General features: G+C 53.0%; 1 protein-coding gene across 1 annotated transcript in view; it reads right to left on the reverse strand.

Moving 5' to 3' along the window:
* Positions 1–653: 653 nt before the first annotated feature.
* LOC126527245 (uncharacterized) overlaps positions 654–23,790 on the reverse strand; it is a 51,234-nt gene continuing 28,097 nt past the window's right edge. Inside the window, exon 2 of the mRNA XM_050174997.3 lies at positions 654–2,567. Coding sequence (XP_050030954.1) covers positions 1,576–2,567 — 992 coding nt within the window. The 3' untranslated portion in view covers positions 654–1,575. The remainder of the gene's footprint in view (positions 2,568–23,790) is intronic.

The following is a 23,790-nucleotide window of genomic DNA, read 5'->3' on the forward strand; positions in this document are numbered from 1 at the left end:
GGTTGTTGCCGATGAAAGTGCTATCTCCGGCTGAGTTCTTAAAACTTTCAAGTATCAACCCCACCCCTATTCAAGGGAGTCGCTCATATCAACGATAAACATGTTTAAGCTTGCTAGCTAAGCGTCTTGCTGTCCTATAACCATTTGTGCTTAAGTGGGCGGTAATTGGTTCTGGACCTACAGGATGCGTGTTTCCAGCAGAACTATTAGGCACGCAGACAGAGACAGAGGTGACCGAACAACCAGTAACTATAGCCCCTTTCGGTCTTTGTGCGTCTTTAACCGATTTCCTGGAAAAAATGCATCGTTTCAACCAGGACCAAGTAACGCTGTTCGCTACTCTTACCCGTGGCCCTTAAGCATTACTCTTATTCTGTTACCCTTAACCCTCCAACACGTTGCCCAGGATCGGCGACGCCTTTGAAGCCTCAGTTTCGCGAGCTACGTTAGTTACCATGTAAATAATAGCATCGCAACACAAAGCAAGCCCCACGAGCGGCTTACCCAGGGCCGAAGGCCGCCCAAGCAGAAGCCAGAGGAAGACTGCGCAACGCCGCGCATGCGTACTGCGCGCTGCAGGAAAGACGGGAGGTGACGCCACCCATCCCCCCCACAACTCGCACGCACGCACGCGCACAAAACAGGCAGCCATGTTGTGTGTAATAGAACGGACGGTGGTGTTCATTTATTGCACAGTGAGAAGGGCCTCGCGGTTGCGGCAGCAGATCAGGCAGGGGGGGGGGGGGGGGGAGGTTCGGGCCGAGGCCGCCGCTTGGGGCGGCGGCGCTCGCATAACAACAGACATGCGCACACCGCGGAGAGGCCTTGTTTTGCGCGACCACATCTCGTCTTATAAAACATCTCTCTTTCTTCTTGTATCTCGTGTCTTTATCATCTCTTTCGTCTCCATTTTTTGGCTTTTCTTCTTTTTCTCCTTTTTTTACACATTGCAAGGGGGCGGTCGCGCAGTGCAGCGATCACAGCAACAGCGACCCAACGCGGAGAGCCACGAAGGCGACGTTCAACGACGACCGCGCTGCTGCAGCGGCGGTACGGCATCATCGGTCGACGAGTGGCGGGTGGGTGGAAGGGAGGTGCGGCGAGGCGTGCGCAAGAGTGCATGTCGACGGTCACGCAACCGTAGCGAACGCCGCGGTGATCCCCCGCGGTTTTGTCGGCAGGCAGTCCGTGACGGACTTCGTCGTTCGGGCGCTGCTTGGCGCGGGCTATACACACACGCACGCACGCACGCTGCCGCTGCAGCCACACGGTTTTCGCGTTATAGGCACAACGGTGCACTACAGCTTCGTAAGGCAGGAGTCTCTTCTGTACAGGCGGCGGGGGTGTAGTAGTACCAGTGCGCGCTCTCGAATCACACAGACACACACACGCACACGAACATGCTTCGGAAACACGCACGCACCCACGAGCGATGGCTGGCCCTCCGGGGAGGAAGGAGACGCCGAGGAAACGGAATCGACGGCAGTTCAACCACGGCCGGCAGAGAAACACACCGAGAGCAGAAGCACGCCGTCTTCCCGCGCAACAACAAACAAACAAAATTTACTGTCACCATCACGACATGATGTGTCGCGTCTCGGCCAGCGCCGCGATGATGCCCGCGCCGGGTTCTTGGTGGTGCAGGTCGCCCTGGTGATGACTGTGGTGGTGGTGCGTCTGGTAGAGGCCGTACGGGTGATGCGGCTGGGGCGGCATCGTCGCGTACTCGATGCCGCACGGCGGCGGCTCCGAGCCGAGCGTCTCGTACGTGGCGTGATCGCCCGCGCCGAGCGGCGGCAGCGGCGCGTAGCCGCCCGCCGTCGTGCAGACGGGCGACGCGGCCGTGGCGGCGTCCAGGAACTGGACCAGGTCGCTGTGCTCCAGGAACGTCTCCTGCGGTGGCTGCGGCGCGTACATATGCTCCGTCGCCCCGTAGTAGGAGTCCTGGGGTAGGTCGCCCTGAGGTGGACCGTACGGGGAGGTAGCCGCGTAGATGGGGGAGTAGTAGGACGCCGGCGGCGTCCTCTGGAACGAGTAGCCGCTCGTCGTCATGGTCGTGTTGGCCGTCGTGCAGATGTGCTGCTGCGTCAGCCCCGGGGGACCGAGGCCCCGCTGCGTGTGGGTCCGGTACGGCGGCCGGACGTTCTTGAGGAACATGGACTTGTCGTTGAACTTGCACATCAGCTGCGACAGGTGGCTGCCCGTGCCGTCGTCGATGGGACCGCAGCAGTCTTCGGGTTCCATGGGAGAGAGCTCGGGCGTCGGCGGCACGGGCGTTTCGTACGGCATCTCGGCCATGAGCCGGCTACTGCAGTCCGGGGGGCTACCCCTGGCCGGGCTGGAGTCCGGAGGCGTCTGGAGGCCCCCGCCGCCGCCGTTGCCGCCGCCCTCGTCGGGGCTGCCGGGCTGCGAGGGGCTACCCCGGCGCGACCCGCGCTTGGCGTGCTTGCGTCTCCGCGGCCGGTACTTGTAGTTGGGGTAGTCCTGCATGTGCTGTAACCGCAGCCGCTCGGCCTCCTCGACGAACGGCCGCCGCTCCTGGAGCGTCAGGCTGCGCCACTTCTTGCCTGCGAAAGAGAGAACGACGAGCATGAGGATGCGGCACTGCAGCATTCTTACGCAGTGACGTAAGTTTCTTTTTAACGGAGTGTCACCGCCCCATTGTTGACAGTCGGAAAGTGACATTAAAGACGGCCATTCGGGCGGAATTGCACAATAAATACCAAACTCTCGCCGATGTATGAAAAATATCAACGCTACTGCCAAACGAACTGCGACGTATTTGACATTTCAGGAAGAGCTTGAGCAGCAGCCCAGCAAACTATTCTCATCCGGCTGTTGAACCGTTGACAGCTACGCAGGCACCGTTAACAACTAAGTGCGCCAAAGCCCGAGCATCGGTGTTACCGCGCCGATCTGCTTGGCACGAAGTTAGCGTTGCAAATACAAGCAAGAGCAAGGACGTGTATCCCGGCCGTGTGTGTGTGTGTTCCGAAACACGGACTGTAGGATTTCTGCATCTTATACATGATATATGTTATATATTATAATTGCTATATTATAAAAGGCGTATTATAATTGCTGATACACTCTCCGTCACTGCAAACATTCAGAAAGAGAGTGAGAGAGAAGGAAAAAAGCATCATAATGTACGGGTTCAAAGTGAGGGTTCGTTCATTCGTTTTCATTTCTTCCGTGCAAAAGAAATTTAAGAGACAGGTAGAAAAAGCTTTTCATACGACGCCTTTAATTGACGGGCCCGGGTCATTGAAATCTCTATACAGGGGCGTTTACACGTTGCATCCAAACCCGTTTGTCAATATGCCAGCGTCCAGGGCCTGGAAGTCGAACGCAGGGCGTCGACGCTTAGCATCGCCACGCTTTAAACGCTCGGCCATCGCGGCCAGAATCTGCGAGGCTCCAAGTGACGTCCTGTTCTTCGCAGACAAAGTGTGTTGAATGCATTAGAAATAAATTTGCAAAGAAGGCGTTTTAACATAGCAGTCGTCGCGGCAATGAGGAGATGAAGGATTGCGTAAGGAGTGCTTAGGTGCATGAGGGCTGCTTAGAGTGAAAGAGAGAGAGAGAGATAGAAAAGACGTGCACCTATAACGGCCAAGGCGAACTTTATTTTTCTTGTTTCTCGGCTTCTGGAAAACTGTTTTTGGCCAAACTTGGAACACACGCCCTGGAGGCGTGCCAAAGACAGCTCCCCCGTCGCGTGCTACCAGAACGACGGAAAACAACTGCCACGCCAAAAAAGAAAGGGAACAGAAAAAAGAAAAGAGCGCGCAACGGAAGAAGAGGCCAATAAGAGGCGCCAAGGCTTCCTGCCTGCTACGTGGCGCTATGGTAACAACCGTATTTGGGACGACGGTCGGCTCATTATCGCGCACCAAGAGAACAAAAAAGAAAGAGAGAGAGAGAGAGATTACGCTGCGGTCGGCTGCCGCAGCGGGGAGACACACACACAGGCACAGTACGGCGAAAAACAACGCCCGCGATTGTGGAGAGGAGGGGAGGGACGCGGGGAGAGGAGCGGTGGGAGCGGGTCGAGCAGGTAAAGACGATAAGCGTGACGATAGGCGTGACGCAACTGCAGGGACACCGCCCGCGGCGCAGCGGGCGTTGGGCCGTGCCGGTGACATCGCCAGCCATCCCGCAGACTATGTACACGAGGCAATTTTACTGAGATCGAAGCTGGGTTTGCCGTGTCTGCAGATCGTTTTCTTTCGTTAGGCCGTCGCAGTTATCGTGTCGTCAGGACTCCTCGACTTCATTATCGTCGCAGGGTCACGCAAACACAAATCAAAGAAAACAAAACCGACCCGAACGTACGTCGCTAGAGCTTTCGTATATACCACCTGAATCGTCTGCTCGCGGAAGATGCTCTTGGTTATACGCGCTGGTTCGGCCATTTCTGTCAGTCATTACGTTCAACCAAATTACGTTCTTGAGAAGACGGCGGCACCCGTTGTAAGAACCTGGTGCTCTCGCATGTAGTGCAAATGAAATCAGAGCTGGGGAAAAAATCGCCTATCGGGTGATAAAAAAGATCGTGAACATACTGAACAGCTAACACGCTTGGTCTTCTCTTTGTACTTTCGCTTTATGTACCTGCCTGGTCCTCCCTTTGTTCCACCCACACGCCGCGGCGGTGGTTTAGTGCCCTCAAGGTAGCACGTCCGATTTCCACTGATTTTAGGAAAGGAAACGGAAGAGATGAGTGCAGCGCCGTAACTGCCTCCTGTGAGAGACAGTTACGGCGCTGCACTCATCTCTTCCGTTTCCTTTCCTAAAATCACTTCACACACACACACACTGACGGCAGCCGCCATTCGATAGGGACGAAATGCCAAAAAAAAAGAAAAGTTCGTGTACTTAGATTTGAGTGCACGTTACAGAAGGCCACGAAGTCAAAGTGCGCTACGGCGTCTCTTAATCCCCAGTATTGCTTTGGGTTGATAAATCCCAGAATCAATCAGTCAGTCAATTAATTGCCTTGCTTCCCTTCTTGCGCTACTGTGGTGACCGAATCATTGGGGCAGCCGGCGTTTTCAAGCCGTTTTTATTGCGCAAACTACGTTTGGCTCTGACGGCCTGTTTCATCCAATAGTGCGCGCAACCTGCGAGACGCCGCGAGAAGCCGAGATCCAACAGCAACAACAACAACACGAGCGGTGGAAAAGAAAAAGAAAGAAAGAAAGGTGGCAGCGAAGTGACTCGAAGCCGTTGACAGGCGGACATGTATGTGCACAGCGCTCTCGCCGTGCGTGACCATAACGTCCCCTCAGCTGCTGCCGAAGGAAGGAAGGAGGCTAGGGGGAGAGAGAGGGAGAGAGGAGGGAGAGGAGGGTTAGAGGCTTTGAAGGCGTGGAGGTTGCGACCGCGCGCTCTCGGGGCGCCCTGTGGTTAGACACACACACGCACGCACACACACAGAGGTCGCGTGAGGCCTCCACACCTCGCTCGAACGCCGTTGTACGACGAGGCTGGGGGGGGGGGGGGATCCTCTTGAAAGGTGTCGTGACGAGCCTGCGAGAGGCACACAATTGCGCCCGCGGAGCGCGCGCTAAACATTCATTTGGGGGCGGCCCACATCCAGGGCAACGCACGTCGATCTGGGCAGATAGACGACCGTGTACACGGTATACACGCCAAACGGTTCCAACGAGAACGATGGCGCTGTGATTTGGTTGTTGTTTTTTGGAACAGCGCCGTCGGCAACAACCGTATATACGGATGCTCGGAGTTCGTGCAGTGGAAGTGGTTCGCAGTGGCGTCGGCGCTACACCTATACATATGGTTGCGCGACGATAAACGGTCATGTTCCGTCTGTGCAACACGTTTAGCGTAGTGTACGTTTCCTCGTATATCGGCAATTCGCGACACTTTCACGACAGAAAGGTATTGCTTTGATTCGGGGTTTTGTATACGCCCGTCACAAGGCAGGCAGAAATGAGTTCACTTCGCCAATCTAATTAAACAAGAACGAAAAGCCGGTTACAGATACAACCTGAAGTCATATGGGCGAGGCAGTGAATAGCAGGAATGATACTCCGATCAGAGGCCCAGGGTTCGATTCCCGGCCTCTACAGCCGCATTTCGATGGAGGCGGAACGTGAATAAAGGCTCCTGCACCGCACTTCAAGTGTACGTTAGAAGAGTTCCAAGTTCTCGAAGAGCAACCGAGGGAAGCGGTGGATTGAAAATATATATTGGAAGGGTAAAAAATTCCCCGCGGGCGTCGTCTCTTCTCTCTTTCTCTCCCATTTTCTTTCTCCGCGTCTTCTAGTCATAATCTACATATATATCTCTCTCCATTCGGTCATATCATCGCATGCAGTGTCCGTCCCAGCGAAAAGTCCTTTGGAGAACAGAGGGCGTCAGCGTTACCGAACCGGCGCAGACTTTCCTTCCTTCTCGATGATAACCAAAAAAAAACCCTCCACGCCCGCGGCGGGCCAGCTTTATTGGCGTCCTTTCGACGCTCGCTCGCCGATTGCGTCCCGTTCTCCGGGCGGCGCGACAAGCATCCGCTGCCGCTTCGGGAAGACGACGGCGACGTTTTCGACGCGCTTACAACCGCGACGCCGGCGCCGCGAGATCTGGCCGCCGGTCGACCAACCCGTTCGCCGCCGACGCCGAAGGTTTTCCCGTGCTCTCCTCGGGCCTGCCGGCGTCAGCTGAGCGGCCGGCCAGCCGGCAGAGCGGCGTGCGGGGCCCTCTTTCCCACGCTCGGGATGTAGGCCAAGCGAAACGGGTCCGGCCTCTGACTGCCTTCCACACTACTACTAACCCCCCCCCCCCCCCCCCTTCCTTCCACCTTCACCGCGTACTGCCGCCGCTGCTTCTTTCTTTCTTTCTTTCTTTCTTCCTTTCTTTCTTTCTTTGCTCGTACTCCGCTGCTGCCTGCTTAGGAGATTGTGTTGTTGTTGCTGTTTTCTTTGCCCCGTTCGTCGGCCGGACGGACGGACCTGGTCGACGCTCGCTAGCGCCGAGCCCGCGATGAACCTGCGCGCGCGATATGGCGCGACCGACCACGGTCGACCTTTTCGTGAGTCGCTGGTGCGCGCGCGCTCTGTACGCGCTGTGTCGCGATATCGCATATACATATACGTAACCACCGGCGACCGGACCGTTATGAGTCGACTTATATACGCGCACGGTATGCGTTGTGGGCACACGATCGTTTAACCCCGCAGCGCGCCGAAGGCGGGACCGAGAGCGTGACAGAGACGCATTGGCGAACGGTGCGCGTTATTACACCGCTATCGGGTCCGCGCGGTATGGATGCCCTGGTTAGGCAAATCGTACGCAAACAAACCGTGCAGAACTACAAAGCTGAAGTTGTCTCACACGCTGGTTAGAGCGTCGCACGCGTAAGGCGAAGACGTGGGATCGCAGCCCGCCAGCGGCAAGTTGTTTTTTTTTTTTCATCCACTTTCGTCGCCATTAATTTATCGTTTCTTTAATTCAATTAGTGAGTACAAGTAATTTCCCCTATATGTTGTCCTTGGTGTGTTTGTTTGTTGGCTTCTCACGATACGATTAATAAGAATCGGGCCCCTCGGTTAACCCCCTTTCTTCTTGTTCTCACGCAGGTAAAAAGAAATTCAACGAAGACGAAAAAAAAAAAAATCGACAGACACTATGACTGCTAACAGTAATGCGTTTAGCACCGTATCGATCGTATCGTTTAGGATCGCAACGTGTTGCCACCGTCGAAACAAGTTTTGTACGACGCATGTAGCTGCAGCAGGACTCCTCCTTCGCGCAGTTTGGTTGTTTCTCTTTTCGTTTTTCATTTAAGAAAAAGACGTGAAATAACGAGATACTGGCGACGTGCGCGGCGGCGAAAAGGAAGCTGAAAAATCCAGGCTGTGCTTTTCGGTCACGTGTCCTAATCTTTTCTAATATTTGGGGTTTGTTTCGTAGTGTTTCGTGACCGCCGAAGGCGGCCTATTTTCCCGAGTCAGCACAATTTAACAAGCAACAATTGCGCGGAAGGAGCCAGATACTGAGCGTGCGTGACAGTCACAACACTGTAAGACCTTACCATCGCCCTTCAAAGACGGGGACGTGCCCTGCACTGCCGTATTTGGCCCAGTGTACAGGCGTAATGTTAAGATACGGGAAGAGAGCCGTGTGAATAAGAGAGTAAACGGGGATGTAGCCGATATTCTAGTTTACGTAAAGAGAAGAACAAAAAGAAAATGGAGCCGGGCAGGGCCACGTAATGAGTGAGGCCATACGTGAACTGTGTGAACCAGTGGACTACTAAAGTTACAGAATGGAGACCAAGGGAAGGGAAACGCAGTTGAGGACGGCAGCAAGTCAGGTGCGGTGAAGAAATGAGCAAATTTGCAGGCAACAGTTGGAATCGGCTAGCGTAAGACAGCTGGGGGTAATTGGAGATCGCTGGTAGAGGCGTTCGTCCTGCAGCGGACATTAAAAAAAAGAGAGGAAGGAAAAGGCTGATGATGATGATAATGACCATGATAGTCAACAGGCTCACGTTTCGCCTGACAACAGTCACCGGCAACCGCTTGACCCCGTGCGAGTTACCCAATGGAGAATTTTAGGGAAAGCATATGCCGTCGATCTCTTCCAGGAGCTCGGAAAACCGATCAATGGAACCCCGGAAGCACCAAGTGCGAAGGAAAGTATTTGAATCACCGCTGTGTACTTGTCATTTTTTTTCCCCGGCATGTTTCGCGCACACTAACCATAGGCATTCTCACCCGCATCCGATCTGTGTATACGTCTCGCTAATGGTGTCCGTCGGGGTGGACATTCGTATACATGTTCGGTTGTTCGCGTAAGCAACTTGTACCGCAGTATGCGGTTGAACATGCCGGTACTACGACAACAACGTCTCACTTGCTGCCGCTATTACGCTTTCGTTTGGACAGCTACGTGAACTGCGTATCCCTGATTTGATTTGTATTCCCGTGAATCCGTTTTCCCCGGAAGGTTCCGAAAAACAGTCCGCGTGGTTTCCTGATCTTCCTTTGATAAGTTTATTTAGCATTTATTCGCGTCAGCTTTATTTTACTCGATCACATCTCGCTGCTCCCGCGACCGCTCAGCATAACGAACATCGCGGTTGCACTCCTTAACTATGTAGAGCTAAGACCAAAAGACCACAAGAGGCTATGCTCACCTGATCGGCTGTGGGAGCAGCTCATGGTGCCACCGCTGCCGTGATTATTAGAGAGGCCAGAGCAAATGTATTGCGTCTGCCCAGCGTACGTACACGCCTGAACCAGCTATTCTTCGCAGGCCACCAATCGACGCCAGGCCGTGCTCGGATAACTTTACCTTGGGTCCTTATAGCCCCATCCGATGTGCGCTGCAATATAGGCGGTGTCTAAAACGTGGCGATCGTGACGCGTTTCCGGCTCCGCAATCGCTTCCGGCACGTACGGTTCGCAAAACAGCGTAGCCTTCGAGATCTGTTTCTGTGACTGAGAGGCAGCCATTGGGGCGTGTCTTTGGACAACACCTACAGGCAGCACCGCGGTTGTGACACACTTTCGGCGCAACGCATGGATGGAACTCGAGGCTTTGAACGTGCTGCTGCGTAGACCCTCCAACACCCATCGCGTGCAGTTCTTGTCATCATCAACTATACAGCCTTCTCTTGTTACCGTCTTGCCATTTCCCAGCGCAGAACACATCAGGTTAGCGTACACAAGCACAGGATGACCTCCCTGCCCTCACGCCAAGTACGTGTCTCTTTACTCGTCATACCACGTGGGTGAAGTCACCAACTCGTCAAACTTTCCACCATTACCAAGCTTCTCTCTTCTCCTCACGAAGCAAATTCCTTTGTAATAAAACGTGAATCGTAGTCCCCTTTCTGAATTTTACATCCACGCTATAGCGTGGCAGAAAGGAAACGCAGGCCCCAGCTTCACCGGCCGTTTTACTTTTGGCGCGTGGTCCGCGTTACCGCAATTTGGAAGAGCGAGCGGAGCCACGGCCACTGCGGCGGCGAGCGGCTAGCCAAGGACTCCGCCGCCAACCGCCGAGTGTCCGCGGAGGCCAACAAACATAGCCACCCAGTGCCTGCCGTGCGCGTTGCCACCATACGCCGGCATGCATACATATGCAGAGACGCCGAGGAAAGCAAAGCGGCCGCGAGGATTCCGTGCGTACTCGGCCACGGCGTTGCCTCGCCATAGTCTATGCCGCTGTTGCGACTCTCTCCCGTCGCAGCGGGTTGACCGGCGCCGACTGAAGGGGCGACCGCGATACGCACTCCTTATACACCGGCCGCACTATGCAATCTAGACACCGTCGAGTCCCGCCATATTGTGGGATTCGGCATCGGCGGCGTTCTGAGCCAATCGGAGAGGCCGCGGTAGCAGCCCTGCGGTCCAATCAGAGGTGAGATCTATAGTTGCCGAATGAGACAATATGGTGGAATTTGACGGCGTCCAATATCATTGCGCCTCGGTTACAGGCGGCTCAGCACCGCTCTGCGAACGAAGTCTGCAGATCGTTATATACAGTTTTCTACGAAAATTACTAGACCGTATTTCAGTGCTGCGAGCGTTCATCTAATATAACACGGGAACGATGGGTAACATGCGTGAATATGTATTGTCTTCGTGCTTGCGGCTTCGAGCATTATTGTTAGGACGACCTCCCTACTGAAACGTTCCGCGTGTACTCCAATAATTCCACATGTTTTCCGTATACAATTCTCACGGAAATTATATGGAATTTTTACTACATCCATATGGTTTCCGTAAACATTGTACGGAAATTATGTTGAATTATCGGAATGGCCGCCATTGGAATATGAACCTGGCAACGTTTAACGCAAGAACATTATCTAGTGAGGCGAGTCTAGCAGTGCTATTGGAAGAATTAGAGGGCAGTAAATGGGATATAATAGGGCTCAGTGAAGTTAGGAGGCCAAAAGAAGCATATACAGTGTTAAGGAGCGGGCACGTCCTGTGCTACCGGGGCTTAGCGGAGAGAAGAGAACTAGGAGTCGGATTCCTGATTAATAAGAATATAGCTGGTAACATACAGGAATTCTATAGCATTAACGAGAGGGTGGCATGTCTTGTTGTGAAACTTAATAAGAGGTACAAAATGAAGGTTGTACAGGTCTACGCCCCTACGTCCAGTCATGATGACCAGGAAGTCGAAAGCTTCTATGAAGACGTGGAATCGGCGATGGGTAGAGTGAAAACAAAATACACTATACTGATGGGCGATTTCAATGCCAAGGTAGGCAAGAAGCATGCTGGAGACAAGGCAGTGGGGGAATATGGCATAGGCACTAGGAATAGCAGGGGCGAGTTATTAGTGGAGTTTGCAGAACAGAATAATATGAGGATAATGAATACCTTCTTCCGCAAGCGGAATAACCGAAAGTGGACATGGAGGAGCCCGAACGGCGAGACTAGAAATGAAATAGATTTCATACTCTGCGCTAACCCTGGCATCATACAAGATGTGGACGTGCTCGGTAAAGTGCGCTGCAGTGACCACAGGATGGTAAGAACTCGAATTAGCCTAGACCTGAGGAGGGAACGGAGGAAACTGGTACATAAGAAGCCCATCAATGAGTTAGCGCTAAGAGGGAAAATAGAGGAATTCCAGATCAAGCTATCGAACAGGTATTCGGCTTTAAGTCACGAAGAGGACCTTAGTGTTGAAGCAATGAACGACAATATTGTGGGCATCATTAAGGAGTGTGCAATAGAAGTCGGTGGTAACTCCGTTAGACAGGATACCAGTAAGCTATCGCAGGAGACGAAAGATCTGATCAAGAAACGCCAATGTATGAAAGCCTCTAACCCTACAGCTAGAATAGAACTGGCAGAACTTTCGAAGTTAATCAACAAGCGTAAGACAGCGGACATAAGGAAGTATAACATGGACAGAATTGAACAAGCACTCAGGAACGGAGGAAGCCTAAAAGCAGTGAAGAAGAAACTAGGAATTGGCAAGAATCAGATGTATGCGTTAAGAGACAAAGCCGGCAATATCATTACTAATATGGATGAGATAGTTCAAGTGGCTGAGGAGTTCTATAGAGATTTGTACAGTACGAGTGGCACCCACGATGATAATGGAAGAGAGAATAATCTAGAAGAATTCGATATCCCAGAAGTAACGCCGGAAGAAGTAAAGAAAGCCTTGGGAGCTATGCAAAGGGGGAAGGCAGCTGGGGAGGATCAGGTAACAGCAGATTTGCTGAAGGATGGTGGGCAGATTGTTCTAGAAAAACTGGCCACCCTGTATACACAATGCCTCAAGACCTCGACCGTACCGGAATCTTGGAAGAACGCTAACATAATCCTAATCCATAAGAAAGGCGACGCCAAAGACTTGAAAAATTATAGACCGATCAGCTTACTGTCCGTTGCCTACAAAGTATTTACTAAGGTAATTGCTAATAGAATCCGGAACACCTTAGACTTCCGTCAACCAAAGGACCAGGCAGGATTCCGTAAAGGCTACTCAACAATAGATCACATTCACACTATCAATCAGGTGATAGAGAAATGTGCGGAATATAACCAACCATTATATATAGCTTTCATTGATTACGAGAAAGCGTTTGATTCAGTCGAAACCTCGGCAGTCATGGAGGCATTGCGGAATCAGGGTGTAGACGAGCCGTATGTAAAAATACTGAAAGATATCTATAGCGGCTCCACAGCCACTGTACTCCTCCATAAAGAAAGCAACAAAATCCCAATAAAGAAAGGCGTCAGGCAGGGAGATACGATCTCTCCAATGCTATTCACAGCGTGTTTACAGGAGGTATTCAGAGACCTGGATTGGGAAGAATTGGGGATAAGAGTAAATGGAGAATACCTTAGTAACTTGCGCTTCGCTGATGATATTGCCTTGCTTAGTAACTCAGGGGACCAACTGCAATGCATGCTCACTGATCTGGAGAGGCAGAGCAGAAGGGTGGGACTAAAAATGAATCTGCAGAAAACTAAAGTAATGTTTAACAGTCTCGGAAGGAAACAGCAGTTTACGATAGGTAGCGAGGCACTGGAAATGGTAAGAGAATATATCTACTTAGGACAGGTAGTGACTGCTGATCCAGATCATGAGAGTGAAATAATCAGAAGAATAAGAATGGGCTGGGGTGCGTTTGGCAGGCATTCGCAGATCATGAACAGCAGGTTGCCATTATCCCTCAAGAGAAAAGTGTATAACAGCTGTGTCTTACCAGTACTTACGTACGGAGCAGAAACCTGGAGGCTTACGAAAAGGGTTCTACTTAAATTGAGGACGACGCAACGAGCTATGGAAAGAAGAATGATAGGTGTAACGTTAAGGGATAAGAAAAGAGCAGATTGGGTGAGGGAACAAACGCGCGTTAATGACATCTTAGTTGAAATCAAGAAAAAGAAATGGGCATGGGCAGGACATGTAATGAGGAGGGAAGATAACCGATGGTCATTAAGGGTTACAGACTGGATTCCGAGGGAAGGGAAGCGTAGCAGGGGGCGACAGAAAGTTAGGTGGGCAGATGAGATTAGGAAGTTTGGAGGGTCAACATGGCCACAATTAGCACATGACCGGGGTAGTTGGAGAAGTATGGGAGAGGCCTTTGCCCTGCAGTGGGCGTAATCAGGCTGATGATGATGATGATGATGATCGGAATGGCATACGGAACGTTTCAGCAGGGGTACCTTTCTAAACTTCCGAGTACTCGTACTTTTCTGAAAACAGCAAGGAAATTATTCGCTCCGCGCACCCGTATTCAGTGGGAATTAGTATATCTATAACGCGATACTTGTTGAAAATGATCGATTTGCAGAACACTGCGTTATAGATGGAACAATTTGCAATGGTTGCGCATATGCGCGGTAACTTATTGCCTTTTCACCTTTACGTAAAGAGAGAGAGCGAGCAGTCGTTCTCCATCGCCTTACGATCACTGCACGTGATCACAGTTAGTACTGAACAAGCCTAAAACCCTTTGTTCAAGCTTTTTTTTTTTCGAGAATTGTACGCAATGCCTTCGTCGCCTTCCGCTGCGACAGCTAATGAGGTCGGCACTCCAAAATGATCCGTGATCAACGCGAACCAAGCGCAGTCGCGATCGACAGTCTCTGTGCACCCTGTATCAAGCACAGCCACACAGAACGCGTTCGAGAGTCTCAACGTCACCGCAGTCGACACGCCTACAGCGCTTCGTCGACCCTCCCGATACGGAAGGAAGAAAAAGAAACTGACGTCATCACAGGCGCCATGTCTGTGACTCAGCACGATGAAAACGCTTCGTGCTTGATGTCAAGTGCACGCTAAGGTGGCTTGCATCGACGTCATCGCAGGCGCCATGTTTGTGATCCAAGCACGATGAAAAAAGCTGCATCCTTGACGTCATGCGCAAGCTATCATAGCCGACATGGCAGCGTACACCCGTGAGCAAAAGTATACGGACCACAGAGTCAACGGAAAAACAGAATTTCTTTGGTAATTGACACGCATAAACGGAAACTGACGAGTGCACCAGAAAGTTCGTAAGGCCAACTTTGGACTGTCAGTGTTTGATTTCAAGTTGCATTCATGCACAGACAGAGCTGAGAAAGTCAGTTTTATCGCGCAATCCCTGGTCCGTACAATTTTGCTCACGGGCGCACATATACCCTCGCGTCGGCAGAACTACAGTCACCTTGCAGGAAACTCAAGTACTGTCCGTACACGTATCTACACCTTCTCTCTCTTCCCCTTTCCCCAGCGTAGGGTAGCCAACCAGACCCTTGACTGGTTAACATCCCTGCCTTCCTATATTCTCTCTCTCTCTCTCTCTCTCTCTCTCTCTCTCTCCGCGCTTCGGGCCAACCGGCCGACCACGGCCGCTTCCTTGCTTGGTGCGGGGGAGGCCAAATCGAGAGCGGCAGAACGACGCCGCCGCCGCACGCGGGACGCCGCACGCCGGGGGATGAAAACCGCCCTCCGCGGTCCGATCCGCGCCTTTGCGCACGCAAAGTGGATGCGTGCATCGGCCCGAGGCGGCCGGATCGAGTGGGCGTATAGCGTGTGGTATAATACGACGAGCGAGCTCAGTCCCCGCGCGCGATACGGACGCGCTCGCGTATCGCTAATGATGTGCGCGGTACAAAACACCGGGGCCGCGTGTGCGGTATGGTATAGTTTGTACGGTGAACCACCGCCGCCCGTTAACTCGGTGGCGCTGCAGTGTAGTAATGTATACTAACATCGCGCTGTTCCTTCCCTCGCTGCGTGTACGTGTCGGCGATCGTTCCTCGCTTATGGTTCGCCGCGTGCCTTCCGAAGAACGAGGCCTTGTACACGGCGAAGAGGCGCGGCTAATTTTTTTATTTTTTTGACGCAGCGAGTGATTAATGCACGTTTCAAAAGCGACGTTGCGTCTGAGGTATGGCGCGAATGGCATCAGAAGGAGAGAGGAAGGAAGGAGAGAGAAATGAAGGAGCGAAGGCAGCGATGTTAACCGAGAAAAGAAAAAGAAACGCGTCTGGTTGACTACCCTATAGATAGATAGCATTGACCTCACCGTGGCCACCATCTTCGGGCGCTATATTATAGCACTTCGAGAAGCTGTGTAAGCACGAAACGTGACAGCACGTCCTGCGCCGCGCGACAAGTCGATAACAGTGATAATCCTGTGAAAAACGGTCACCGTCAAAAAGCAAAACAATGTACGCGTGACAATATGGCGCACTGACGTCATCTGGCCGCCATGTCCGGGTGCGAGCACGGCGAGAAGCTGCATCTGTGACGTCACGTGAAAGCTGTCTGTGCGCGTTGCGGAGGGGAACATGGTATAGGGAACAGGGAACGTTGAACTTGCGCGTATGTACGTGCGCGGAGAGTACTGAGCCATCAAAAAAGTTCGTACGAGGTTGTTTACATAAGAGTGTCTTCACTGCCTTATACTGGGTTGTTGTTAAAGGGCACAAGAGTTCCTTCGCCGCCTTATACTTGGTTGTTTTCAAAGCGCACAAGAGTTCCTTCACTGCATTCTACTAACTTGCTTTCAAGAAGCACAAAGGCGCCTTCACTGCCTTCTACTGGGTTGTTTTTACAAGCACTAGAATGTCTTCACTGTCTTCTACAGGGCTGTTTGTTTTTATAAAGTAGAATAGTGCACAACGTTGCACAAGCACAGGGTTGCTTTTCTGGACGGACCAGGGTGAATTTTTCTTCATCTACGAAGCTTTGTTTCTGAAAAACTCGTGTGGGTTTCCTCTGTCGCTTAGTAGCGGGTAGTAGCAGGTGTAGTATAGTAGTGGGTTTCCTCTGTAGCTTTGCTTTCGATGCACTGGCTCGGCCTGCGCAATTGTGTACACAACGCTTGAATATAGGAACGGCAACGTTCTCACTCGTTTGCCAGCACCATATCGCGTGAACGAGTCGAACCGGCGACTTCCGACAGCGAGGAACGAGAGCACGTAGTACGCGTTTCGCGCTCGCTCCAGTTTTCGCAGCTGCAAGCCGTTGCACTTCCTTCGTCGAGGATTCTCCGCGTCTTCGTCGTTTCTCCCCTCCCCGCGCGGCAAGCAAGCTAGCAGGACCGGGCGGTCAGCCCGCGCTGCCTGCCCTGGTCGGCGGAAAAAGCAGAGCGCTGCCGTCCGCGCCAAGGACGTGCAGCCGGACCCGACGGGGCCGCATTATTTCGCGCGCGCAACAAGCCGGGCAGTGTACGTCGAGGAGCGCGAGGCGCGGGCGTATACACTTTCGTCAAGGAGGGGGTGGCGGGGAAGGGGGGGGGGGGCAGTTGCAGGTGCGAGGACTGGATCTCGGCGGGCGTACTTACTACACGGCCGCGTCGAGGACGAGATCGCTCTCCTCCCTCTCTCTCTCTTTCGTGCTTGTTACGATACGGCGATCGCGCGGATGCAGCAGAGAAAAAAAGATTATGGAGATCGAGCGCACATTCTGAAGAAGCGTGCGCATTTGGGCCGGTCGGTTCGCGAATCGAACGGAAACGGCGCGAAGGAACCGGACGTAGGCAACGTTGCTGTCCCCTTCTTACGTCCTGTTCCTTTTTGCGCTGTTTCCGCGTAACACACTTTTGGAATTTATGCGCGAGGCGAAGCTTTTTCGCGAAGCAACGAATCAAAAGCTATCGAAGTGTTCATCTTCCTCAACGCATTTGCAGCATACCGACTTCGTGTCTGGCCGGCAAGAGACGCGCGGTGACATCCGTACCTCGTGACTCGCGTGATCCGCGCGAGCGCGGATTACACTGCCTCCGTGATCGGGGCCTTCTTTTCATCCCACCGTCTCGGGGGTCAGCCCATTTTATTATTGCACTTTGTGTAGGAACGGCCCACTTTACTCCGAAAGAAGTCGACCGAGCAGACGCCATGCGCCAAATGCATGGAAAACGAGGCATACAAAGTTTCGCTTTGACAAAGCAATTATGTGCTTAAAGGCGCGCACGTCCTGCACTGAGGATTCAGGTTCACTGGAAGATTCCCTTGAGAACAGAGCCGGATACCGGCACATCTGTATAGAGCTAGTTCAGATATAGTGCCACATATATAAGCCGAAATCGTTATATGAAGGCAGTCTTCTGTGTCCGCTATTCAGTAGCAACTTTACCCAGAGCAGAAACCACGGGTCAGCAGAGTTCAGGAGGGTTCGCAAACACAAAACTCTTTACAAAAAACTGGACGCGAACAAGATGCTGCGCTTAACAGCTCGCAAAACCGCAGACTCATAAGGCGGGATCGACCGCTTGATCAGTCCGCAGACGAGTGTGATGCATGGCCGAGTGAGCTGCAACGAATTGTGCCGCCAGCAGATCGCCAGCGGGTTGCGCTTCTTCGAAAATCCTCCCCCGTTATGCGATTCCAACGTTAAGTGCATCGCTTGTTCGGCATGTGCACCCTCAATAAACGGCTAACTAAAGCGTTCTGCGCTGTATAAACGGCCTGGAGCAGCTACGTATAGTGTCGCACGATCCTCTCCTCGGACAAGGGGGGACGGGACGGTCGTCCAGTCGATCACGATGGAATACAGGGCTTAAAACTGTGTAGCGCGGCGTGCAAGTGGCGGTAACGTTTCGCAGGCTCCGCCAAGTGAGCCAAGCCAACGCCGCTCACCCCCGCAAAAGGGAGCCAGCCCCAGGCTTCGGCGCGGGGAACCCGCGCGCCCGCCGCAACTGCATCGTTGGCTGTCGGCCCCCCCGAACGCGCGTCGTCCCGCGCTCTTTCTACCCGTGCATCGCTGCGGCGGCGCAGCCGGAGGTGCGCGCAGTCGGAGCAACGGCGGCGGAGGCCGACCGACCCGCCAGCGGAAGGCAGCCGACACGCTTGGACGGACTCGTCAAGGCGACCGCCCCGCCCGTTCGCCGCCGCCGCCGCCGCAGCGCCGTGCAGCGCGCCGCATCGCGATGGCGAGATAGAAGAGAACCCCCCGATAATGCGGGGAGTGTGTGTGTGTGTGTGTGTGTGAGTGGGGGGGGGGGGGGGGCTCCCCTCGTCGAAGGCACGAGTGTATCCGAAGAGTCAGCGCGCGCGCTGCACTTCTCGATGACGATGACGACGACGACGATCGACGACCGACCGGCACCGCGGTTCCTCTTCGAACTGTTGTTCCGAAACGAGATGGACACGCCCCCCCTCCCCATCCCTAGGGTAAAGTGAGCGCGCGCCAAGGGCAGACGTTGCATGCATGCACGCGCGCGTGGCTGCTATAGCAACGACGACGCGCCCGCCGATCAGCGGTGGTCGCTTGGAGAGTCCTGGGGATGTGCTGTCTTGTCCGATTAAGGCAGCGTAATAAGGCGGAGCCACATTTCTCACAGACAAGTAGCTAAGGGGAGCTCCGCAACGCTTTGTGGCGAGCTGCGTGGTCAGTATCGAATGTCAGCCACGATGACGTTTTCAGCCACAGACTGCGTACGTTCATATACCTATATGTATCCAACATGAAGCAGCGAACCATAAACATCTTGTTGTTCTAGACGTGGCAGGTAAGAGACGCGCAGCGATCACGGAGAGCACGTTGCGCAGAAGCACAAAATAACGACGCGACCTGATCGAAAGGCGAGAGGTCGGAGACAGGCGCTGAAAGCTATAGCGGATACAGAGGCGCGGATAACACGGCGCCTGCGAGAAAGATTCATTCATTCATTGATTAAATACAGAAAAATATCACACGCAAAACACCGTGGCTGCGCAGAAAGCGGGCAGAAGATTCTCTGGCGCTGCACCAAATTCAACAGTCAAGGAAGAAGACACTAAAACACACACATACATATACGATGGTGCAGCGTGCACTTCGCGCAAAGGTGCAAAACGGGATGCAGACGGTCCCAAAGGCTTAAAGAGCGCGGACAGGCCGAAAGTTATGGCAAGCATCACACGAAACCGAGCCGCGGAAACGCTGCTCCTCCAGGAGAGGTTCGAACAGCAAGTTCATTCATTCATTCATTCATTCATTCAAGACGGAGGAACACGATGCTCAAAACGCAGTTGGCACGCAGGAAGCAGGTGTAGAAGGTTCTCAGACATGTGCCAACTTTGACTGTCCGTATATAAAGAAGCCAAAGCAACAAAGAACACTCCTCTATATACTTGTTGCTGCTATACTGATTGCACAAAAGTACAAAACGCGACGACGCCCCGAAAGACAGGAGACAGGCCGAAAGTTACAAGTCTATAACAGAGACGTACGCGCGGAACAGCGGCGCCCGCGAGACAGATTCCCACGCCGGATATCCCAGGCGAGGCGCGCAACACGGAGAGGAGACCGGCGATTTTCGGCGCCGCAAGAGTTGATGCCGAAAGCCGGTCATTTTCCCCCGCTGCCAGCTGCAAATGAGAGCTCGGGCGGTGCCCGTGTGAGTTGTATACGTATACTGAATGGCTGGCGGAGGAGCAGAGGCTTCAGCATCGTTGCAATGCTCTCGTTGCAGCGGTTGCGTCGTGCAGAACGCAACCCATACGCGAAAAAAGAAAAGTACGAAGTCTTATCGCGAGAGCTGAACGGCAGGGGTGATTTCAATTGGCGCCATGCGGCAACTTCCGCGTAACGCCTTGCTGGGACACCCCCGGAAACGAGACCTGTCGTTTCGGATGTTGGGCGACTTCGTGCTAAGTGCATGCATGGGGAACGTCGTCGTGTCGCGAAGGCGCAGGTTGGCGTCATAATATGTGCGTATGTACGTACGTACGTACGTACGTACGTACGTACCTATGTATGTATGTATGTATGTATGTATGTATGTATGTATGTATGTATGTATGTATGTATGTATGTATGTATGTACGTATGTCTTCGTCCGACTCAAATCCCGACTGTGGATGAGTTTGACCATGGCCGTGTACACACGCACAATCCTCGTGACGCGTTACAATTAATGTCGCACTGCCGATGCGCATACAGTATAATATGCAATGTCGCCGATAACAAGCCCCGAAACCTGAGCGAAATTCCGCCGAAAATCTGGACTATCGTTCTAAAGGCGCGCGCGGGCGTGCATGGCCCTGACGGGGGGGGGGCACAGGTCTGCATACAAACGGAACAGCGGACTTGACACGTTCTCGGCGGTATATACATACGAAATACGAAAAGGTTCTTCCATAGCTCATTAACCAACTGACAGCAGCAGGCCTTGTTTATTTCAGGTTGGAAGTTAACGGATTCTAGTTTAGCTAGAGAGGGATTTATTCGTCTTTCTTTGTTTTTTTCATTTACAGAAGCACAGCTTAAGAGTAATTGTGAGCAAGGTATCTTCCATATTTACGGAAGTGCACGGCTGCACTGGGGAAGAGACGCAGATGAACGGAACTTTTTTCGCAATTATCAAGTGATGTAGAGCAGGGGACGTATCCTCGGACGATCACTTTCGGCGATACTATCACTTTCGCGTGACCTAGTACACGGCGCGTTGCGTGATCCGAGCGGCTCCTGCTCGACCAGCCAATCAGTGCGCACTGAATGCCGTATCGCCGAAAGTGACCATCCGAGAATACGTCCTCAGCTACGCGACTGACCAAGCAACGCGTGCACACACACACACACACACACACACACACACACACACACACACACACACACACACACACACACACACACACACACACACACACACACACACACACACGCACGCACGCATACACACACACACACACACACACACACGCACGCACGCACACTGAAAGGCAGGCGAATACGGATAGAACCGTCAAACTTATGGACTAATGAATGAAACGCCACAGCGCGGAGAAAAAAAAAGCAAAACGAACAAAATCAGAAAGTAGCGAAGCACACAGTTTGAAAGCGTAACAGGCGAGCGCGTGAGGCGAACGGAGAAACTAACAGTCGTGCGAGATCCGTTGCGCAAACCGGCCCGTGCACGACAAAACGAGCGAGGAAAGGAACGTGTATGCGGCTAGAATGAGCGTAAGGACAAAGTCCTGCAGCACCAGAACGTCTCCGGTGGCCGTGCCTTCGAGCATGTATACTACAGGGTCTGCACTACGACCATTCCCGGCGTCGCCACGCGATGACTATAGGATTCACCGCACGACATCATCGCGCGGGAGTGGGGAGGGGGGTGTCTCTTTAGCGGCAATCGACAGGAAAACGTTTACCTTCGCTGCATGCATATCGTTTCTTTTTCTTTCTCTCGCTAGCAGGCGCGGGAGCGACTTCCACACACCGCTGCAGCACGCAGACGCACGCACGATCTTTGCCTCGCTTAATTCTGTGCAGCGCAGCGGAAGCCGGAGCTCGCGCCGGTACGTGCAGTCCTTGGGCGACGCGGGCTCTTCCGGCATCCGTCGTCTGCTCAGACAAACGCTAAACCCGGTGATTCAGCAGAAAGCGCAAACTGCACGTTCAAGGCAACGTTAATGAGGGAACTTTAAGGCCAAGCCGCATTGGTAAATTGCTCGTCTGAGATTCACAAACAGCAACATTTACTTGGAGAGGAATATTCGTAAGGCCAGAAAGAGAGGCAAGAAACGAAATATGGGCGATGGCGCGGCCTCGAAGTTACCCCATCAGCTTTCCGCGACGTCACGATATCTTTTGCAGCCTTTGCACTGGTCCAGTTCTTATCTGCTGAACGACTACGTCGTGTTCTAAACGCAACCAAAGACTTCACAGCGAGTTTCGCGAATATTATTGCCGCTCTAAAGTGGACGAAATTCGTGAAGACACATGGAAATCTGTGAAGTCATATTGAGCTACCTGAGCTGAGGTTTCGGGGCAAAATTCAACAGGAGGCACAAACTGGCCTTCCATTCCCTCCAATAACAACCTGCCTCTCTCCGCGAAATGAACGAACATAAAGAGAGCATTGAGAATAATGATTTGTCAACAGTTTGCTACTCTGCAGACACGGCCATATTTCTCCGCGACGTCGAATTAACCATCTAGTCAGATCCGAGTCGCTCATTGCAGCTCTGAGCTGCAACGAGCGACTCCTTTGAATGACGGGCTCGCGTTTGTCCCCTTCTCTATGTGTGCCGCATTTCTCACCGCCAATTCCCGACAGACGGTTATGAAACCAACAGTTAGGGCTCCGCAGAGTGTCCTGAACAGTGACGAATTCGAAGTACGAGCCAATCGCCTAACCGGGCGCATCTCTTTCAATCGCGCGTTGGCACAAATCCAACTCAACTGGCCCTTATAGCCTCTACAACGCTGCATCGTTTTGTGATCCGAGAGAGCTCAACTGCAGGGGGCCACACACACTGGAACAGAGGGTAGGTGGGGGGGAGGGGGGGAGGCAAGGCGTGCAATCGCCTATCGGCGGCTCGTATGTATTCGGCGGCGTCGCCGCCGGCGGAGGAAGAGCGGGAAGAGGCGACCGTCCGTGACGAAATTATTCGGCATCTCGGCCGCCGCCGCCGCGAGGGACGCGTTCTCGCAAAGGAGCCCTTGCACAGCCGAGCTAAGCCTTCCCCTCTCTCTCTTCCCATCGCGCCTTCGGTGGCGGCGAGCGTGCGTGCGTGTGCGTTTGTGCGCTGCACGCGGTGGCAGTGGAGCAACTGAAGCGTGCAACGTTTCCGCGCGGCCACTTTCGGCGGTCGCCGAGGCCGTTTACGAGAACGACGCCCGAGAGCGCGCGGAGTGAATGGCGTGGAGTCGCGACCGTCGAGGGAGGACCGGGTACGGCGACGCGGCTGCGGTAGTGGCAGTGGAGCAGCGTGATAACTATTGGTGCTATGACGTCCACGGGAGCTGCAAGGCGGGTTCATTCAGCGTGGGAATGATGCGCAGTGAATGGATTTTGCCTAAACGCCGTCCTTCGGGCTTTTCAAGCCGCTTTGCTACTTTGCAAATTGGTCGTGTATTGCCGGCGCCATATTGTCATGCCGTTTTGCCGTACTGTGTCAGAGTGATATTGTCATTTTGTCATTTCCAGTGCAACATCGGTCATTGTCAGTGCGAAAAAGTTTGTCACTAGTCGGTGCAATAATTTACAACGATTATGCGCCTGGATAGATATATATCGCCTTGCCGTGTTTAGGGAAAGAAAGAGCTACGATTACTTGGAAATTTAGAAAGACTAAGCGTAATCAATAACGCCAAAAGAACGTCCGAAGCAAGAAGCAACAAAGTTCAGGCAAATCCATGTGCTAATTATCACCAGCTCAACGATAGGAGCGCCAGTGTTTCCTCTAGTGATAGCTGTAGGAAACTTCATGGCGTGGTGGAACTTCCACAACGACAAGGCATTAGGCTGCTTGGTGATCATCAGAACTGAATATGCAGAGTGCGGAGAAAAAAAAAGAACACTACGAAAAATAATAATGTGGGACGACAACAGAGCGCTCAGTTGTTAAT

This window comes from Dermacentor andersoni, chromosome 9, assembly GCF_023375885.2.
Source record: "Dermacentor andersoni chromosome 9, qqDerAnde1_hic_scaffold, whole genome shotgun sequence".
NCBI classification, from domain to species: domain Eukaryota; kingdom Metazoa; phylum Arthropoda; class Arachnida; order Ixodida; family Ixodidae; genus Dermacentor; species Dermacentor andersoni.